At 40.4% G+C, this 15,497-nt stretch overlaps 1 protein-coding gene across 1 annotated transcript in view; it reads left to right on the plus strand.

Moving 5' to 3' along the window:
• The window catches only part of CDC34 (cell division cycle 34, ubiquitin conjugating enzyme), a 43,467-nt gene that overhangs the window by 14,193 nt on the left and 13,777 nt on the right, over positions 1–15,497 (plus strand). The window contains exons 2-3 of the mRNA XM_075825455.1: positions 5,157–5,243; positions 9,393–9,490. Coding sequence (XP_075681570.1) covers positions 5,157–5,243; positions 9,393–9,490 — 185 coding nt within the window. The remainder of the gene's footprint in view (positions 1–5,156; positions 5,244–9,392; positions 9,491–15,497) is intronic.

The raw sequence follows: 15,497 nt of genomic DNA on the forward strand, positions 1-15,497 counted from the left end.
GAACATTTTTTCACTAACATAAAGTACAATATGTCACGAGAAAACAATCTCGGAATCTCTTGGATAGGTAAAAGCATTCCGGAGTTATTACCACATAAAGTGAAACATGTCAGATTTGAAAAATGAGGCTCTGTCAGGAAGGTCAAAAGCGGCCAAAGAGGGAAGGGGTTAACGTTAATCAAGTGTCCTGATAATGAATACACATGAAATCCAGCCTGGACGTCATGTGTATTCAGAATCCTGACACTTCTGACTCTTTTCTTTGAGATTTCCAGCAAGGGAAACGAAATCTCGTTTACCTCCGTAATCTCGCGAGATTACACGTGGCTTGCTGGAATCTCACAGAAAAGATTCTGAAGTGTCAGGATTCTGAATACACATGACTTCCAGGCTGGATTTCATGTGTATTCATTATCAGGACACTTGATTAACCCCTTCAGGACTGAGCCTGTTTTGGCCTTCAGGACGAAGCCGATTTTTAAAATCTGACATGTGTCACTTTATGTGGTAATAACTCCGGAATGCTTTTACCTATCCAAGCGATTCCGAGATTGTTTTCTCGTGACATATTGTACTTTATGTTAGTGAAAAAATTTGGTTGATAAATTCAATATTTATTTGTAAAAATTTGCTTTTTTCTCAATTTAAATGTATCTGCTTGTAAAACAGATAGTAATACCACACAAAATAGTTACTAGTTAACATCACCCATATGTCTACTTTATGTTTGCATCGTTTTTTGAACATTCTTTTATTTTTCTAGGACGTTACAAGGCTTAGAACTTTAGCAGCGATTTCTCATATTTTCAAGAAAATTTCAAAAGGCGATTTTTACAAGGACCAATTCAGTTCTGAAGTGGCTTTGAGGGCCTTATATATTAGAAAGTCCCCATTTTTTTCTATACCACAGAAGGTTTTACCCGAGAAATGTAACTTATTATTTATTGCCCAGATTCTGCAGTTTTTAGAAATACCCCACATGTGGCCCTAGTGCGGTCATGGACTGAAACACCGGCCTCAGAAGCAAAGGAGCAACTAGTGGATTTTTGGCCTCCTTTTTTTTAGCATATATTTTAGGTACCATGTCAGGTTTGAAGAGGTCTTGTGGGGCCAAAACAATAAAGACCCCCAAAAGTGACCTCATTTTGGAAACTACACCCCTCAGGCAATTTATCTATGGGTATAATTAGCATTTTGAACCCACAGTTTTTTTGCTAAATTTATTTGAATTAGTTTGTGAAGATGAAAATCTACTTTTTTTTTCTGAAAAAACGTAGAAATTTTTAATTTTTTCAAGGAATAAAAGAGAAAAAACACCACAATATATGTAAAGCAATTTCTCCTGATTATAGCAATACCCCATATGTGGTAATAAACTGCTGTTTGGACCCACAGCAGGACTCAGAAGGGAAGGAGCACCATTTGGATTTTGAAATTCAGATTTTGCTGGAATAGTTTTCAGTGCCATGTCGCGTTTTGAATTGCACTGGAGGGAACAAAATAGTGGAAACCCCCGGAAAGTTACCCCATTTTGGAAACTACACTCATCAAGGAATTTTTCTAGTGGTAAAGTTAGCATTTTGACCCCACGGTTGTTTTGCTGAATTCATTGGAATTATTCTGTAAAGGTAAAAAAAAAATTTCAGAAAAAAGGTAGCCATTTTTAATTTTTACAAGGAATAAAGGAGAAAAAGCACCCCAACATTTGTAAAACAATTTCTCCCGATTACGGAAATACACCATATGTGGTAATAAAGTGCTGTTTGGACCCACACCGGGGCTTAGAAGGGAAGGAGCGCTATTTGGCTTTTGGAGCTCAAATTTAGCTGAAATGGTTTTTGGGTGCCATGTCGCATTTGCAGAGCCCCTGAGAGCCCAAAACAGTGGAAACCCCCCAAAAGTGGAAATTACACCACTTAAAGAATCTATCTAGGGATATAGTGGGCATTTAGACCCCACAAGTCTTTTGCAGGATTTATGAGAATTAGGCCGTGAAAATGAATATCAACATTTCTTCCACTAAAATGTTGAATTTTTTTCAATTTTACAAAGGATAAAATGGGTAAAAGCTGCCCAACATTTGTAAAGCAATTTCTCCCGAGTACAGCAATACCCCACGTGTGGTCATAAATGGTTTTTCATTAGAAAGTAATTAACCCTTTCTGGACTGATCCATTTTTTTTCTTTTTTAATTTTTTCCTCCCCGCGTTCCAAGAGCCACAACTTTTTTTTTATTTTTCAGTTAATAGAGCGGTATGAGGGCTTATTTATTGAGGGACGAGCGGTCGTTTTTATTGGTACCATTTTTTGGTACATACAACTTTTTGAGCACTAATTTATTACATTTTTAGGTAGAGCGAAGGTGACCAAAAAAACTGAGATTTTTGCAGTTTTAAATTCTTTATTTTTCACGTGAGACGCTCCATACATCACCCCCCACACTAAGACATGCTATGTTGTGGTGCGCGAAGGGGTTAATGCGCAGCGCATGGTGCGGAGTGAAAATTAAAATTTTCCACTCATATGCCATTTTAGTGCACTATATGTTATGCCCAGTTTGTGCCACTGAAGACAAATACCTCAAAATATTAACCGGGTTCTCCCGGGTATGGCGATGCCATATCTGTGGACGTAAACTGGTGTTTGGGCACGCTGCAGGGCTCAGAAGGGAGTGACGCCATTTGGCTTTTGGGGCGCAGATGTAGCTTGGTAGTTGTTCTGTTTGGGGTTTTACTGGTGTTTCAGTTTGTAATGTGGGGGCATATGTAATCTGTGCGGAGTAAATCAGGGTATATGTAATCTGTGCGGGGTACATCAGGGTATAATAAGAGGGTATAATAATGCAGTAAATAAATAATAATCCGCAGATATGTGGCCGGTGTCGCACTGATAAATGGCACCCGATCTTATGTGCTTTTGGACACTCTGCACATTTTGCATCGCCATATTCTGGGAGCCAGAACGGTTTTATTTTTTGTCCACCGGAGCTGGGTGAGGGCTTATTTGTTGCGGGACAATCTGTAGTTTTCATTGGTACCATTTTGGGGTACCAGAAATTATTTTGATCACGTTTTATTCCATTTTTTGGCAAGCAAGGTGACCAAAAACCATCAATTCTGACAATGTTTTTTATTCGTTTTTTTATGGCCGTCACCCTGGGCTATAAATGACCATTATATTTTATACTGTGGGTCGATACGATTACGGCGATACCAGATGTATATAATTTTTTTATGTTTTGCAGCGTTTGTGCAATAAAATCACTTATTTATAAAATAAATTATTTTTTGTGTCACCATATTCTGAGAGCCATAAAGTTTTTATTTTTCAGTCAAAAATGCGGTGTAAGGGCTTTTTTTTTGCGGGACGGGTTGTAGTTTGTATTGGTACCATTTTGGCGTACATGCGACTTTTTGATCACTTTTTATTGTATATTTTGGGAGGGGTGGTGACCAAAAAATTGTGATTCGGGCACTATTTTTCGTTTATTTTTTTCGCGGTGTTCAACGTGCGGGAAAAATAATATTACAGTTTTATATTTGGGGTCGTTACGAACGCGGCGATACCAAATATGTGTACTTTTTTTAACGTGTTAATTTTTTTCCTATAATAAAAGACTTATTATAGGAAAAAAAGCATTCTTTGCTTATGTCACTTCTAACTTTTTTTACACTTTTTAAAAACATTTTTATTTTTTTTTAACTTTTTTTACTTGTCCCACTAGGGGACATTTAGACTTGCAGCTTTGATCGCTGCTGGAACACATTACACTACACACGTAGTGTAATGTGTTCTAACTGTCATTGTGACGTAACTGTCACACTGACAGGAAGCAGAGGAGGAACGGCCGGAGGCTGATCCTCCGAGGCTTCCGTACATGGCAACCCGGAGGTCATTGTCTGGCCTCTGGTTGCCATGATAAGGATCACCAGCCCCCGCAAATACATGTGGGGGGGCCGATCCGCTGTAAACCTCTTCGATGTGGTGATCGCAATCGACCACCGCATCGAAGGGGTTAATTGCCGATTTCAGCGGCAACAGGCCGCTGATCGGCAACGGGGAGAGCAGGGCTGACACCCTGCACAGTTAACCGCCGCTGCGGTGTAGCGCCGCGCGGCGGTTAACTGTTAAAGCGCGGACGTAACTGCACGCCCAGGTGCGCGAAGTTACTGCTCACCTGGACGTACAGTTACGCCAAGGTGCGGGAAGGGGTTAACGTTAATCTCTGTTTATGTGGCTGCACATCGCTGCTGTGTAACTGAATGGAGATGAGTGTATGATGCTGACTGGTCACTGATTGGTCAGCTCATACACGTAAACACGCCCAGTTGGACATAATGAAAAAAAAACGCCCAATTGTCCATTTCAAAACTCATTTGCATATATATATATATATATATATAAAAAATAGCTCATAACTCGGCCAAAAATGAACGTTTTAAAAAAACAAAAAACACGTTACTGTTCTCTACATTGCAGCGCCGATCACATGCAATAGGAGATAGGGATTTCAGAATCTGGTGACAGAGCCTCTTTAGCGTAAACACTGCAAGTTTTTTGCAATGGATTTCATTGCGGAAAATCCACAGCATAATACAGTAGCAGCAGAGTGGACAAGATTTGAAAAAAAATCTCATCCACACGCTGCGTAAACAATCAGCTGAAAATACTTTTATAAATTGACCTGCGGTGCAGTGTTTTTAATCTGCGGTATGTCAATTTATGCTTCGGAATCGCTGCTCTTCTGTTGCGGGTTTTCCCAATTGAATTCAATGGGGATGTAAAACCTGCAACAAATAGCAAATTAAGATTTTTGGATTAAAATCGATACAAAAGTTTATCGTTACAACTCGGGCGTTGTCATAGCGACGGTACTCACATGGGCTGCAGCTTCCTCCTAGGAGTCTGAAATGCGCGGTCAACAGAGGGACACGTCGCCATGACAACACAGACCGCGATTAGTATAAACTTTTTTTCAACCACAATTTGGTGCGTTTTTTTCCGGCGGAATTCCCTGCTTATCTGCCTTGTGTGAACGTGGACTAACACTGATGCCCCCTACAACTGAATACTTAAAAATGTGTGTGAATAAAGTATTTAGCTAAGAAATAACATTGTGAAGTTTTATCTTTCTAATTTTATTATGCATTTCACAGGCTCGCCTAAAGTTCCCCATTGATTATCCATATTCTCCCCCTGCGTTTCGATTCCTAACAAAAATGTGGCACCCAAACATCTATGAGGTAAGTATATGAAGATCTGAATTTACATAGGACATGTTATTGCACTATAAAACTAGCCCCATATTATAAGCAAGATAATATGTATACAAGTAAATGAGAAAACAGACCTTATCCTGAAATATTGATATTGATTTTATCTACACCTTTTTCCTTCACAATTAGGCCTGATTCACATGAGCACTGCACATCTCGAACATGAAAAACTGCAGTTTTTCACGTCTGAGGTGCTCAGTGCTGTGAGACGCGATGTCACGCATCCCCCATAGTTGAGTCTATGGAGGGATGCGTAATGCGCGAAAAGAACGGTCATGTCCTATTTTCGCACAGACCCTTCACACGGTCCGTTGAAACAACGGCTGTGTGAGCGGCCACATTGAATTACCTAGGTCCGTGGGACAGCCGCTGTTTCAACGTCCGTCCCACGGATGTTTAACACGCTCGTGTAAATAAGCCCTAAGACAAATGTCCCCAAAAAATTATTATCTGGATGTTTCAGAGCTCCTATCCTAGCAAATGAATACCCTGCTATTCCCCTTAAATGGACACTTATCAAACAACTTATGCTGATCTAATAGTATTCCTGATATATATATCAACTTTGTACTTTACTTACTGTTAAAATGTAGTTTTATCCATGCAAAGTTTGTGTTGTCACTGCCACTAGGTGTATCCATTCCTGTAATCTGCTGTACACCCCCTGTAGTCAAGCAAAATCTCTAGTTACAGAGCAGAGGTGACAGACTGCAGAAAGTGGAGGTGTGTCTCTTCACAGTCTGCCCATAGAAGTCTATGGAGAGAAGAGGGGGGAGCAGAGAGAGAGACAGACGGACACGCTGCCCATAGAAGTCTGAGGAGGGGAGGGGGTAGCAGGAGGCGGGACACACACTCTTCTGTATAGAGCCTGCAAAGGTGAAAACTGCAAAAAAATAAAAGTCCTATAATGGCCAGGTATTATATCTCATGTACACACATATGACTGCTTATTCTGAAAAGTCATCTAAAAAGTTAGGTACACTTTAAACCTTTTGCTGCCAGGGGTTTCTGGGCATCTTGTACCTCTGGTGACAACAATTGCTATACTTTTGACATCTACAAATAAAACCGAAATTGCTAAAAAAAAAATATCCTACTAATCCCCAATACCTATATACTTTCTGATATAAGGCAACTGGCACATTCTCAAATTGCCAATCAGTGCTTTATACCCACAGCACCATCATGGAATTTTGTTTCAAAGTGCAATTGTTTTTTATAAAATGTAGAATATTTGTGGCTAAAACTGTGACCCAGGCAGATAATTAGATTCTCCACAGAGTCTAAAAATATAATTTCATTATGTGCAAGAGACCAAAAGTCTGGTTTTAAACTAGAAATTTTAAAAAATAACAGCCCATAAAATACAAGGATTACACAGCTCGAAAAGTGAGTGCAACCCCAAATATCTCCTAAATGTAGACAACCTGATTGCCATTGTCTTGATGTGCTTGTGGCAGTCATGTCAACCTCCACGTAACTTTGTGGCAAACTGGAATGAAAAAAAAATTGTTTACTCACAAAAACAATGTTTGAATAATAGACCAATGTGCAAAATTAATATATACCACATACATCTACATCAGCGTGTGCTATCAAAAACACGAGTCCATGCAAGATTTGGCCATCATCCACAATTGTTAATATACTGCACGTGATGAACAGCTACTTTGCTACCAAAATCTACATTTGAGCTCACAATATACTGTGCATAAAAATAACAAGTAATCATTTATACACACAGCCACCTTCACACAACTTTGCTTTACACCGTGATCATGAGCAAAAATTACATAAATTCAACTTTGTGACTAACATGCGTACTCAGGCAGACAGTTTATGCAAACAAAATGCACTCTGCAAGGAATTGTAGGATGTGAGGAGTTAGAGGCTCTGTCACCAGATTATAAGTGCCCTATCTCCTACATAATGTGATCAGCGCTGTAATGTAGATAACAGTGGTTTTTATTTTGAAAAAGATCATTTTTGAGCAAGTTATAAACCATTTTAGATTTATGCGAATTAGTTTCTTAATCCACAACTGGGCGTGTTTTTTACTTTTTACCAAGTGGGCGTTGTGGAGAGAAGTGTATGACGCTGACCAATCAGTGACTAATCAGCCTCATACACTTCTTATTGGTCCCGCCCAGCTTCTTTCACTGCACAATCACACTGTAACAATGGGCTGGAACAATGAGAAGTGTATGACGCTGATTGGTCAGCGTCATACACTCCTCTGTACAACGCCCACTTGGTAAAATGTAAAAACACGCCCAGTTGTCTAAAACTAATTAGCATAAATTGTTTATAACTTTGTCAAAAATGATCGTTTTTCAAAATAAAAAGCAGTGTTCTCTACATTCCAGCGCCGATCAGTCTATGTAGGAGATAGGGCGCTTATAATCTGGTGACAGAGCCTCTTTAATACATATGTCAAATGTTCACAGTTGCTTGTGTAGAGCTAAACTGCTCCATTTCATTGTCTGCGAAATTCGCTGCAAAAAAAACCAAATTGCACGCAAGTTTTGAACACTGCCTAACCATCGATAATCGTAATTCCCTAAATTAAATCCAATGCATTAACGAATACCCGTTTTTGTTTTTTTTAGTGGAACTATTTGGAAACAAACGTTTATGGCAACTGTCGGTGGATGAAAATGTAGTTTCTGATCGACTGATATAATTTTCATCCATCAGAAAAATATTAGACGTTCCTTTCTAGTAGTAATCTTTATTGCTATTACTGTAGCACTAAAGAAGTAATCCCTGGATTTTATGCTAAAGATTGAGTAGGGACAGTGTCAAATATACACATTTTATTGATGTTTGTGCAACTTATTTCACACCGCGATCTGGACGCTGGTAAAGGTCTGGGTCATGGAGTCCATAAACTGTCTATTTAGACGTAGAGGGGTGATTAGATCATCTTCTCACTCCTTTTCTGAAGAAAAAAAAAAGACCCCCACTTTGTGACAATAAGAGAGCAAGGATGCGCTCTGATTGATAATGGGGGTGATAACCTGAAGAAAAGTTAATGTTACCTCTGCCCCTGGAGCCCTTACCCTGGGGTCATCTACAGCCACACAGGGACAGGAAGACGATGACAACTTCTCTTCCTCTCCCTGAATGTTGCCTGCACCCCCCCCCCCCCCTCCTTTACCGCATGGGCTGAAGTGAAAGCTGCAAATATTTGCATCTCCCACTTCAACCTGCTCTAACCCAGACTGTGTTGCAACACTTTGATTGCAGCTCTAGCTAAGACACAGCTTTAGTTAGAGCCGTTAGTAGTAAGGACAGATCAGATATGTCATTGGTTACTGAAGTCTATACTTGACGTATGAAATACCTCCTTGGCAGGGAAAGTTTTAATGGGGTTTCCTATCCAGTATTGCATTCAAAACGTTTTTTTACGCTTGTCTAAAATGTCTGTGTGATACCCATGGCTATGAATTCATTATTTTTGTCTTCTTTTCTGCTCTTGTAAATTACACCAAAAACGGTGAACATCACTGAGTATCTTGATACTGCCTACACATATAGGGGAATCCCAGGTAACATAACAGCTCAGTTTGTCTAGTACAGAGCCTGCCATGGCAAATGGTATGATTTATTTACTGGCAGGAAGGTGAGCTAGGATTGTGCTGGTTTAAAAGCAATCTGTGGTGACACAGTCCATACTATACTGTACAAATATGTTGCCTTCTAATCATATTGCATAGTCTGGCTTTTCTTGCTACACAGGCAAGCCCACATGACCCTTACTTTTTGCATGTATTTGTTTTGATAAATCGTTCCATTTGACTACAAATAGGGGGGCGTTAAGTTACACCCTTATTCGTTGGAAAAGACTGCGACTGAGAATGGTGTTAAAGGCTTGAGAGCAAATGTTAACATTTACCGATGCTAGTAACCAAAGTGATTGGTTAATTGTATTGGTATGATGGGTCCCCTAAATGCCTGATAAAAATTTAGCGCATAAGTATGCAAGGATAAATTACCAAAGCAATACTGTAGATATTTGTGTATTTTTGATGGCGCCACCCTTAGAGTTGCACTGATTTCTGACGTGAAGAGTATTGCGTTTTCATTTTCACTCTTTCCTTTTGTTTTTTCCAGAATGGTGATGTATGCATTTCCATCTTGCATCCTCCAGTAGATGACCCACAGAGTGGAGAACTTCCTTCAGAGAGATGGAACCCAACACAGAATATTAGGTAAGCCGTTGTGTACAGGTTCAAATGTAGCTCCATCCAACACAGTTCTCGGCGTAAATATGACCTGTGAACATGTAAAAAAAAAAACTCACATAAACAACTCCCTAAAACACCATAACGTCTTGCAATTTCTTCATTGAAAAAGAAAAATTAAACAACTATGCATAGTCCCGATCCATAGGTATGTGGACCCACTAGGCCGCCCTGCCGTAGGAGCTGGGAAAACAACAGTATGCAAAGTCCTAGCACAAGAGTACCTGTAATAGTCCAGACAGTAGCAGAGGCTTGGGCACAGACGAAACTTGACGGTAGATAACACCAAACATGACGGATGATGCCAGACGTGGTGTATGACCGCAGATGGCACAACACTACTTACGCCCCCTCTTCTTGGGTCCAGAGAGAGAGAGAAACTTTTTAACAAGGGTAGGGGCATTAAGGTTCTCTTCTGGTTCCCAGGACCTCTCCTCAGGACCAAACCCTCTCCAGTCCACCAAATAGAAAGTCCTTCCGCCTACCGTTTTGCAGTCCAGGATCTCCTTTACCTTGAACACATCAGAAGAACCGCTGGGAGCAACTGCAGTACTAGGAGCTTTACTGTAGCGGTTCAGAACCACAGGTTTCAGGAGAGACACATGAAAGGAATTGGGGATTCTGAGGGTAGGAGGCAGCCGAAGCTTATAGGAGACAGGGTTTATCTGTTGCAGGATCTCAAAAGGACCGAGGAACCTGGGAGCAAAGTTGAATGATGGCACCTTCAAGGGAATATTCCTTGAGAACGATCAGACTTTGGTTCCAGGAAGAAACTGAGGCGCCTCTCTTCTTCGTGTATCCGCTTTTCGCTTCATGCGATTGACTGCCAGCAGAATAGAGGACTGGGCCTTCTGCCAGATTTGTAGAAAGTCCCCAAATGCAGAGTTCGCTGCGGGTACCTGAGATGTAGCCGGAACCGGAAGAGGGATTCGTGGATGTTGGTGTAGACAATATAGAATGGCGTTGAAATAGTGGACTCACTTGTGTAGTTGTTATACGAGAACTCGGCCCATGGAAGAAGCTGTACCCAGTCGTCCTGCATGGAAATGAAATGACGAAGATAATTCTCCATGATTTGGTTAATCCTCTCGACTTGACCATTGGACTGGGGATGGTAGGCCGAGGAAAAGTCCAATTTCACGTCTAGGAGTTTACAGAGGGCTTTCCAGAATTTTTAAGTGAACCCCTGATTAGACCTTATACAGCTATGCCGACGCAAAAATAAAAAAGTTACAGCTCTTCGAATGTGACAATGGAAAAATGTAAAAAATGGCTTGGACATTAGGGCCCAGAATGCAAGCAGAGGGAAGGGGTTAAAGAAATAATGAGCAAAATATTTGCAAAAGTAGAAAATCTTTATTAAATATAATATACAATAACATAAACAGAATAAAAAGGATGGAACATATACGGAGAAGAAAGACAATGTGGTCAGATGTAAAAGACCAGTAACATATAGTAACAACCGACCGTCAGCGGCCAAAAACAACTCCTGTAACCCACAATAAGAAAATATGCTAAAGTATTAAGCCCACTTATAAGTAGTAACTAGTGGTAAAATGTCCGCTTATAGAAAAAGTGCGACCGGAGTACAATGCACATAGAATAGTGTAGGATGTCTAAATAGCCCAACACAAGAATGCAGGCAAAGAGACAAGGAGGTAAACTGCAGTGATCGTAAGACAACAATTTAAAGACATGAGCACATACCCTGAGACATGGTGGGGAGTGGAAATGGCAAACTCAGGACTGGATGAAAAAAGCGCCTCGACGCGCGTTTTGCCCACGCATCATAGGACACGCCGCACGTCAAGATGGTAGAGTCCCGCATGATTACCTCAAACATGGGTCACCGACGCTAAGCGGCACTCCCGCATGGGCGATCGAGCGTCTGTGCACACACCACATCCGCGGCAACCAGGATAAGGATAGAAATGTATGTATGGAAACTATTTAAGTGGGACGAATATGGAAACGGGGGAATATGAGTAAGATATAATATGATAATACCTTGGAGAAATGAATAGCAGTAATCATATATTAATACTGCGGATGATAAATAAATAAAGAAAAAAAAAAAAAAAAGATATTACAAAAAGTCCTGAAAAAATAAATATGTGTGTGTGTGTGTGTGTGTGTGTGTGTGTGTGTATATGTAGAGATAAGCAGCACTCTGCAACATATTCCAACACAGTAATGGGTGCAAGCAGGTAATCCAGATCCGTGGATTATAAGACCTAAACGAAAGAAATCCCACAGCACTCCGATGGGTCCAAAAAGTATGTGATTTAATCAGTCAACAGCTGCAACGTTTCAGTCCTGCTATGGGACCTTTTTCAAGCATGCTGTTGACTGAATAAATCACATACTTTTTGGAACCATCGGAGTGCTGTGGGATTTCTTTCGTGTGTGTATATATATATACTTTCCTTTCATATTACTGGTTAAACACTGAGGATATCCCGGTCCGGGATGAAACGCGTCAGCTGATCAACTCGCACCTGGCAGGTAGTGACGTCAACCTTGCCTTGTCTTGCAGTCTCCAGCGTTGCCAAAACTCAACGTGGAAACCAGCACAGCACGATACTGACTCTTCTGAGTAAGAGTGCGCTTCTCTTCCAATTTAATTCACCTTTGTGTGAAATCTCGGCTGCCCCTGAGTACAGGGTGGGCCATTTATATGGATACACCTAAATAAAATGGGAATGGTTGGTGATATTAACTTCCTGTTTGTGGCACATTAGTATATGGGAGGGGGGAAACTTTTCAAGCTGGGTGTTGACCATGGCGGCCATTTTGAAGTCGGCCATTTTGTATCCAACTTCAGTTTTTTCAATGGGAAGAGGGTCATGTGACACATCAAACTTATCGAGAATTTCACAAGAGAAACAATGGTGTGCTTGGTTTTAACGTTACTTTATTCTTTCATGAGTTATTTACAAGTTATGGGTGACATTATGGGTGTCAGGTCTGAGCATTCCTAGATGAACAGTTTCCTGGAAAGTGGATTGGTCGTCGTGGGCCAGTTGAATGGCCCCCTAGGTCTCCCGATCTGACCCCATCTGAAGGCAATTGTCTATGCTGTGAAGATACGAGATGTGCAGCAACTGAAACTACGGATACTGGAAGCCTGTGCTAGCATTTCTTCTGCGGTGTTGCTATCAGTGTGTGAAGAGTGGGAGAAGAGGGCTGCATTGACAATCCAACACAATGGGCAGCACTTTGAACACATTTTATAAGTGGTCAGAAACTTGTAAATAACTCATGAAAGAATAAAGTAACGATAAAACCAAGCACACCATTGTTTTTCTTGTGAAATTCTCTAAGTTTGATGTGTCACATGACCCTCTTCCCATTGAAAAAAACTAAAGTTGGATACAAAATGGCCGACTTCAAAATGGCCGCCATGGTCAACACTCAGCTTGAAAAGTTTCCCCCCTCCCAAATACTAATGTGCCACAAACAGGAAGTTAATATCGCCAACCATTCCCATTTTATTTAGGTGTATCCATATAAATGGCCCACTGTGTGTGTGTGTGTGTGTGTGTGTGTGTGTGTGTGTATGTATATATATATATATATATATATATACACACCTATCCATACATTTGAAAAAAAAAATGCTGTATACATATAACAGGCATACATATTAATAAAAATATATAAGGACATAAAATTGAAAAACCAGTAATATGAAAGGAAAGTATGGAAAAAAAAAAAATATATATATATATATTTCATAGGACAATGTATTCAATAAACCAAGATGGTAGACCTAATCTACCGAAATATCCCCAGATGGAGAAAAGAGAAGACACCAGAAACACTCAAAATAATTAGCATTATCTGATCGAAAATACAGCAAATAACCGATTCAGCATTGCAAGCCTATACTAAGGAATAACACAGGGACAATATAGTATACACTAAGTTGCAATATACATTAGGTCATAATAGCTGGGTGTAGTCCAAGGCTTGAACGATGCGACAGCTTGTTATCAAGCAACCTTGTTCTCCAGTCGGATACAGATCTCATAAGAACAGTCCCACTAACTAGAATGTATACTAGAATAAAAACAAGAAAAAACCCATAAAAGGATAAAATTCACGCAAGGTTGGAAATTAACTAGTGGCCTCATTCAACCCAAATGGTGCCACTGTATTGAGTAGAGTGATCCACTTAGGCTGGGTTCACACGACCATGTTACGTCCGTAAAGTACGGAACGTATTTCGGCCGGAAGACCCGGACTGAACACACTGCAGGGGTCCGGGCTCCTAGCATCATAGTGATGTACGACGCTGACAGTAAACTTTAACGACACATACAGACATGGAATACGACAGCTACAGTCCCATAGTGAATGCGAACGGGGCCCGCAGTTGAACTGTGCGACGTCCGGCGCCATTTTCCTGTGGACCGGAAGTCGAGGCCGGACAGTAAGATTACTACTTCCGGTCGCGGCTTCCGGACTTGTGCACTTGGAGCGGCGGTAGCGGACGGACCGGAGGGAGCGGCGGCAGCAGGAGCAGGTAAGTTATTTCTATGTATGTTCGTGTTTTAGTGTGTGTTTACTACTGTATGTTAACCTACTACACGGTGTTGGCTCAAAAAATGGCGACACACAGTGTAGGAGGTTTGACCGTTCAATCCCCTCATTTCTCCCGGCACTAGCCAGGATAAAGATGGGGGGGTTCTGAGAGCTCACTAGAGCGAGTGAGTTTTCTCAAATTTTGCAGCATAAAGCAATGTGGTTGCTTTACCACATGCAATGCTGCAATTTTGGGAATTGCTCCATCTAGTGACCAGCGCTGGGAAATATTATAAATTAGAATCTAATTTATAATATTTCCTGACTCGTGGAAAAAATAAAAAATTTGAACAATGTCTAATCACCTATACACTGTTTAACTAAAAAAAAAAAAATGTTTTTCTAGCGACACATTACCTTTTAAGGCTCAGTGCCCATTTTTTAAATCTGACATATTTCACTTTGTGGTAATAACGTCGAATGCTTAAACCTATCCAAGCAATTGAGATTGTTTTCTCGTGACACTTTGGGCTTCATGTTCGTTTGCAAAATTTAGAGAAAATGTAGAAAAAATAGCATTTTTCAGAATTTAAAAACTAGACCCCTCAAAGTATTCAAAACGGCATTTAGAACGTTTTTTTTTAACCCTTCAGGCATTTCACAAGAATTAAAGCAAAGTGGAGGTGAAATTTGCAAATTTCATTTTTCTTGCTGAATTTCAATTTTAATAAAAAAATTTTGTGTAACACATAAGGTTTTACCAGAGAAACACTACTAAATATGTATTGTCTATATTCTGCAGTTTTTAGAGATGTCCCACATGTGGCTCTAGTGCGCTCGTGGACTAAAACACAAGCCAAAGAAGCACCCAGTGCATTTTGAGGCCTCCCTTTTTTTTTTTCTTCGAATATATTTTAGGCAGCATGCCAGGTTTGAAGAGGTGTTGAGGTGCCAAAACAGTAGGAATCTCCCAATAGTGACCCCATTTTGGAAACTACACCCCTCAAGGAATTAATTTATGGTGGTTATCGTTTTGACCACACAGTTTTTTCACAGCACCTATTTTAATTGGGCTGTGAAATTAAAAAAAATTCATTTTTTCCAATAAGATGTAATTTGTGATCAAAATGTCCTATTTTCTCAGGGAACAAAATGCCCCATTTTGTTGCCCAATTTGTCCTGAGTGCAGCAATACCCCATTTGTGGTGATAAACTACCGTTTGGGCCCATGGGAGGGCTCAGAAGGAAAGTGTTTGTTGGAGCCCAGATTTTGCTGGAATGGTTTTCGGGTGCCATGTCGCATTTGCAGAGCCCCAGAGGTATCAAAGCAATGGAAACCCACCAGGTGACCCCTTTTTGGAAACTACACCCCTCAAGGAATTCATTTATGGGTGTTGTGACCATTTTGACCCCACAGTTTTTTCACAGAACTTATTTGAATTAG

Source organism: Rhinoderma darwinii, chromosome 1 (genome assembly GCF_050947455.1).
Source record: "Rhinoderma darwinii isolate aRhiDar2 chromosome 1, aRhiDar2.hap1, whole genome shotgun sequence".
In the NCBI taxonomy this organism is placed as follows: Eukaryota; Metazoa; Chordata; class Amphibia; order Anura; family Rhinodermatidae; genus Rhinoderma; species Rhinoderma darwinii.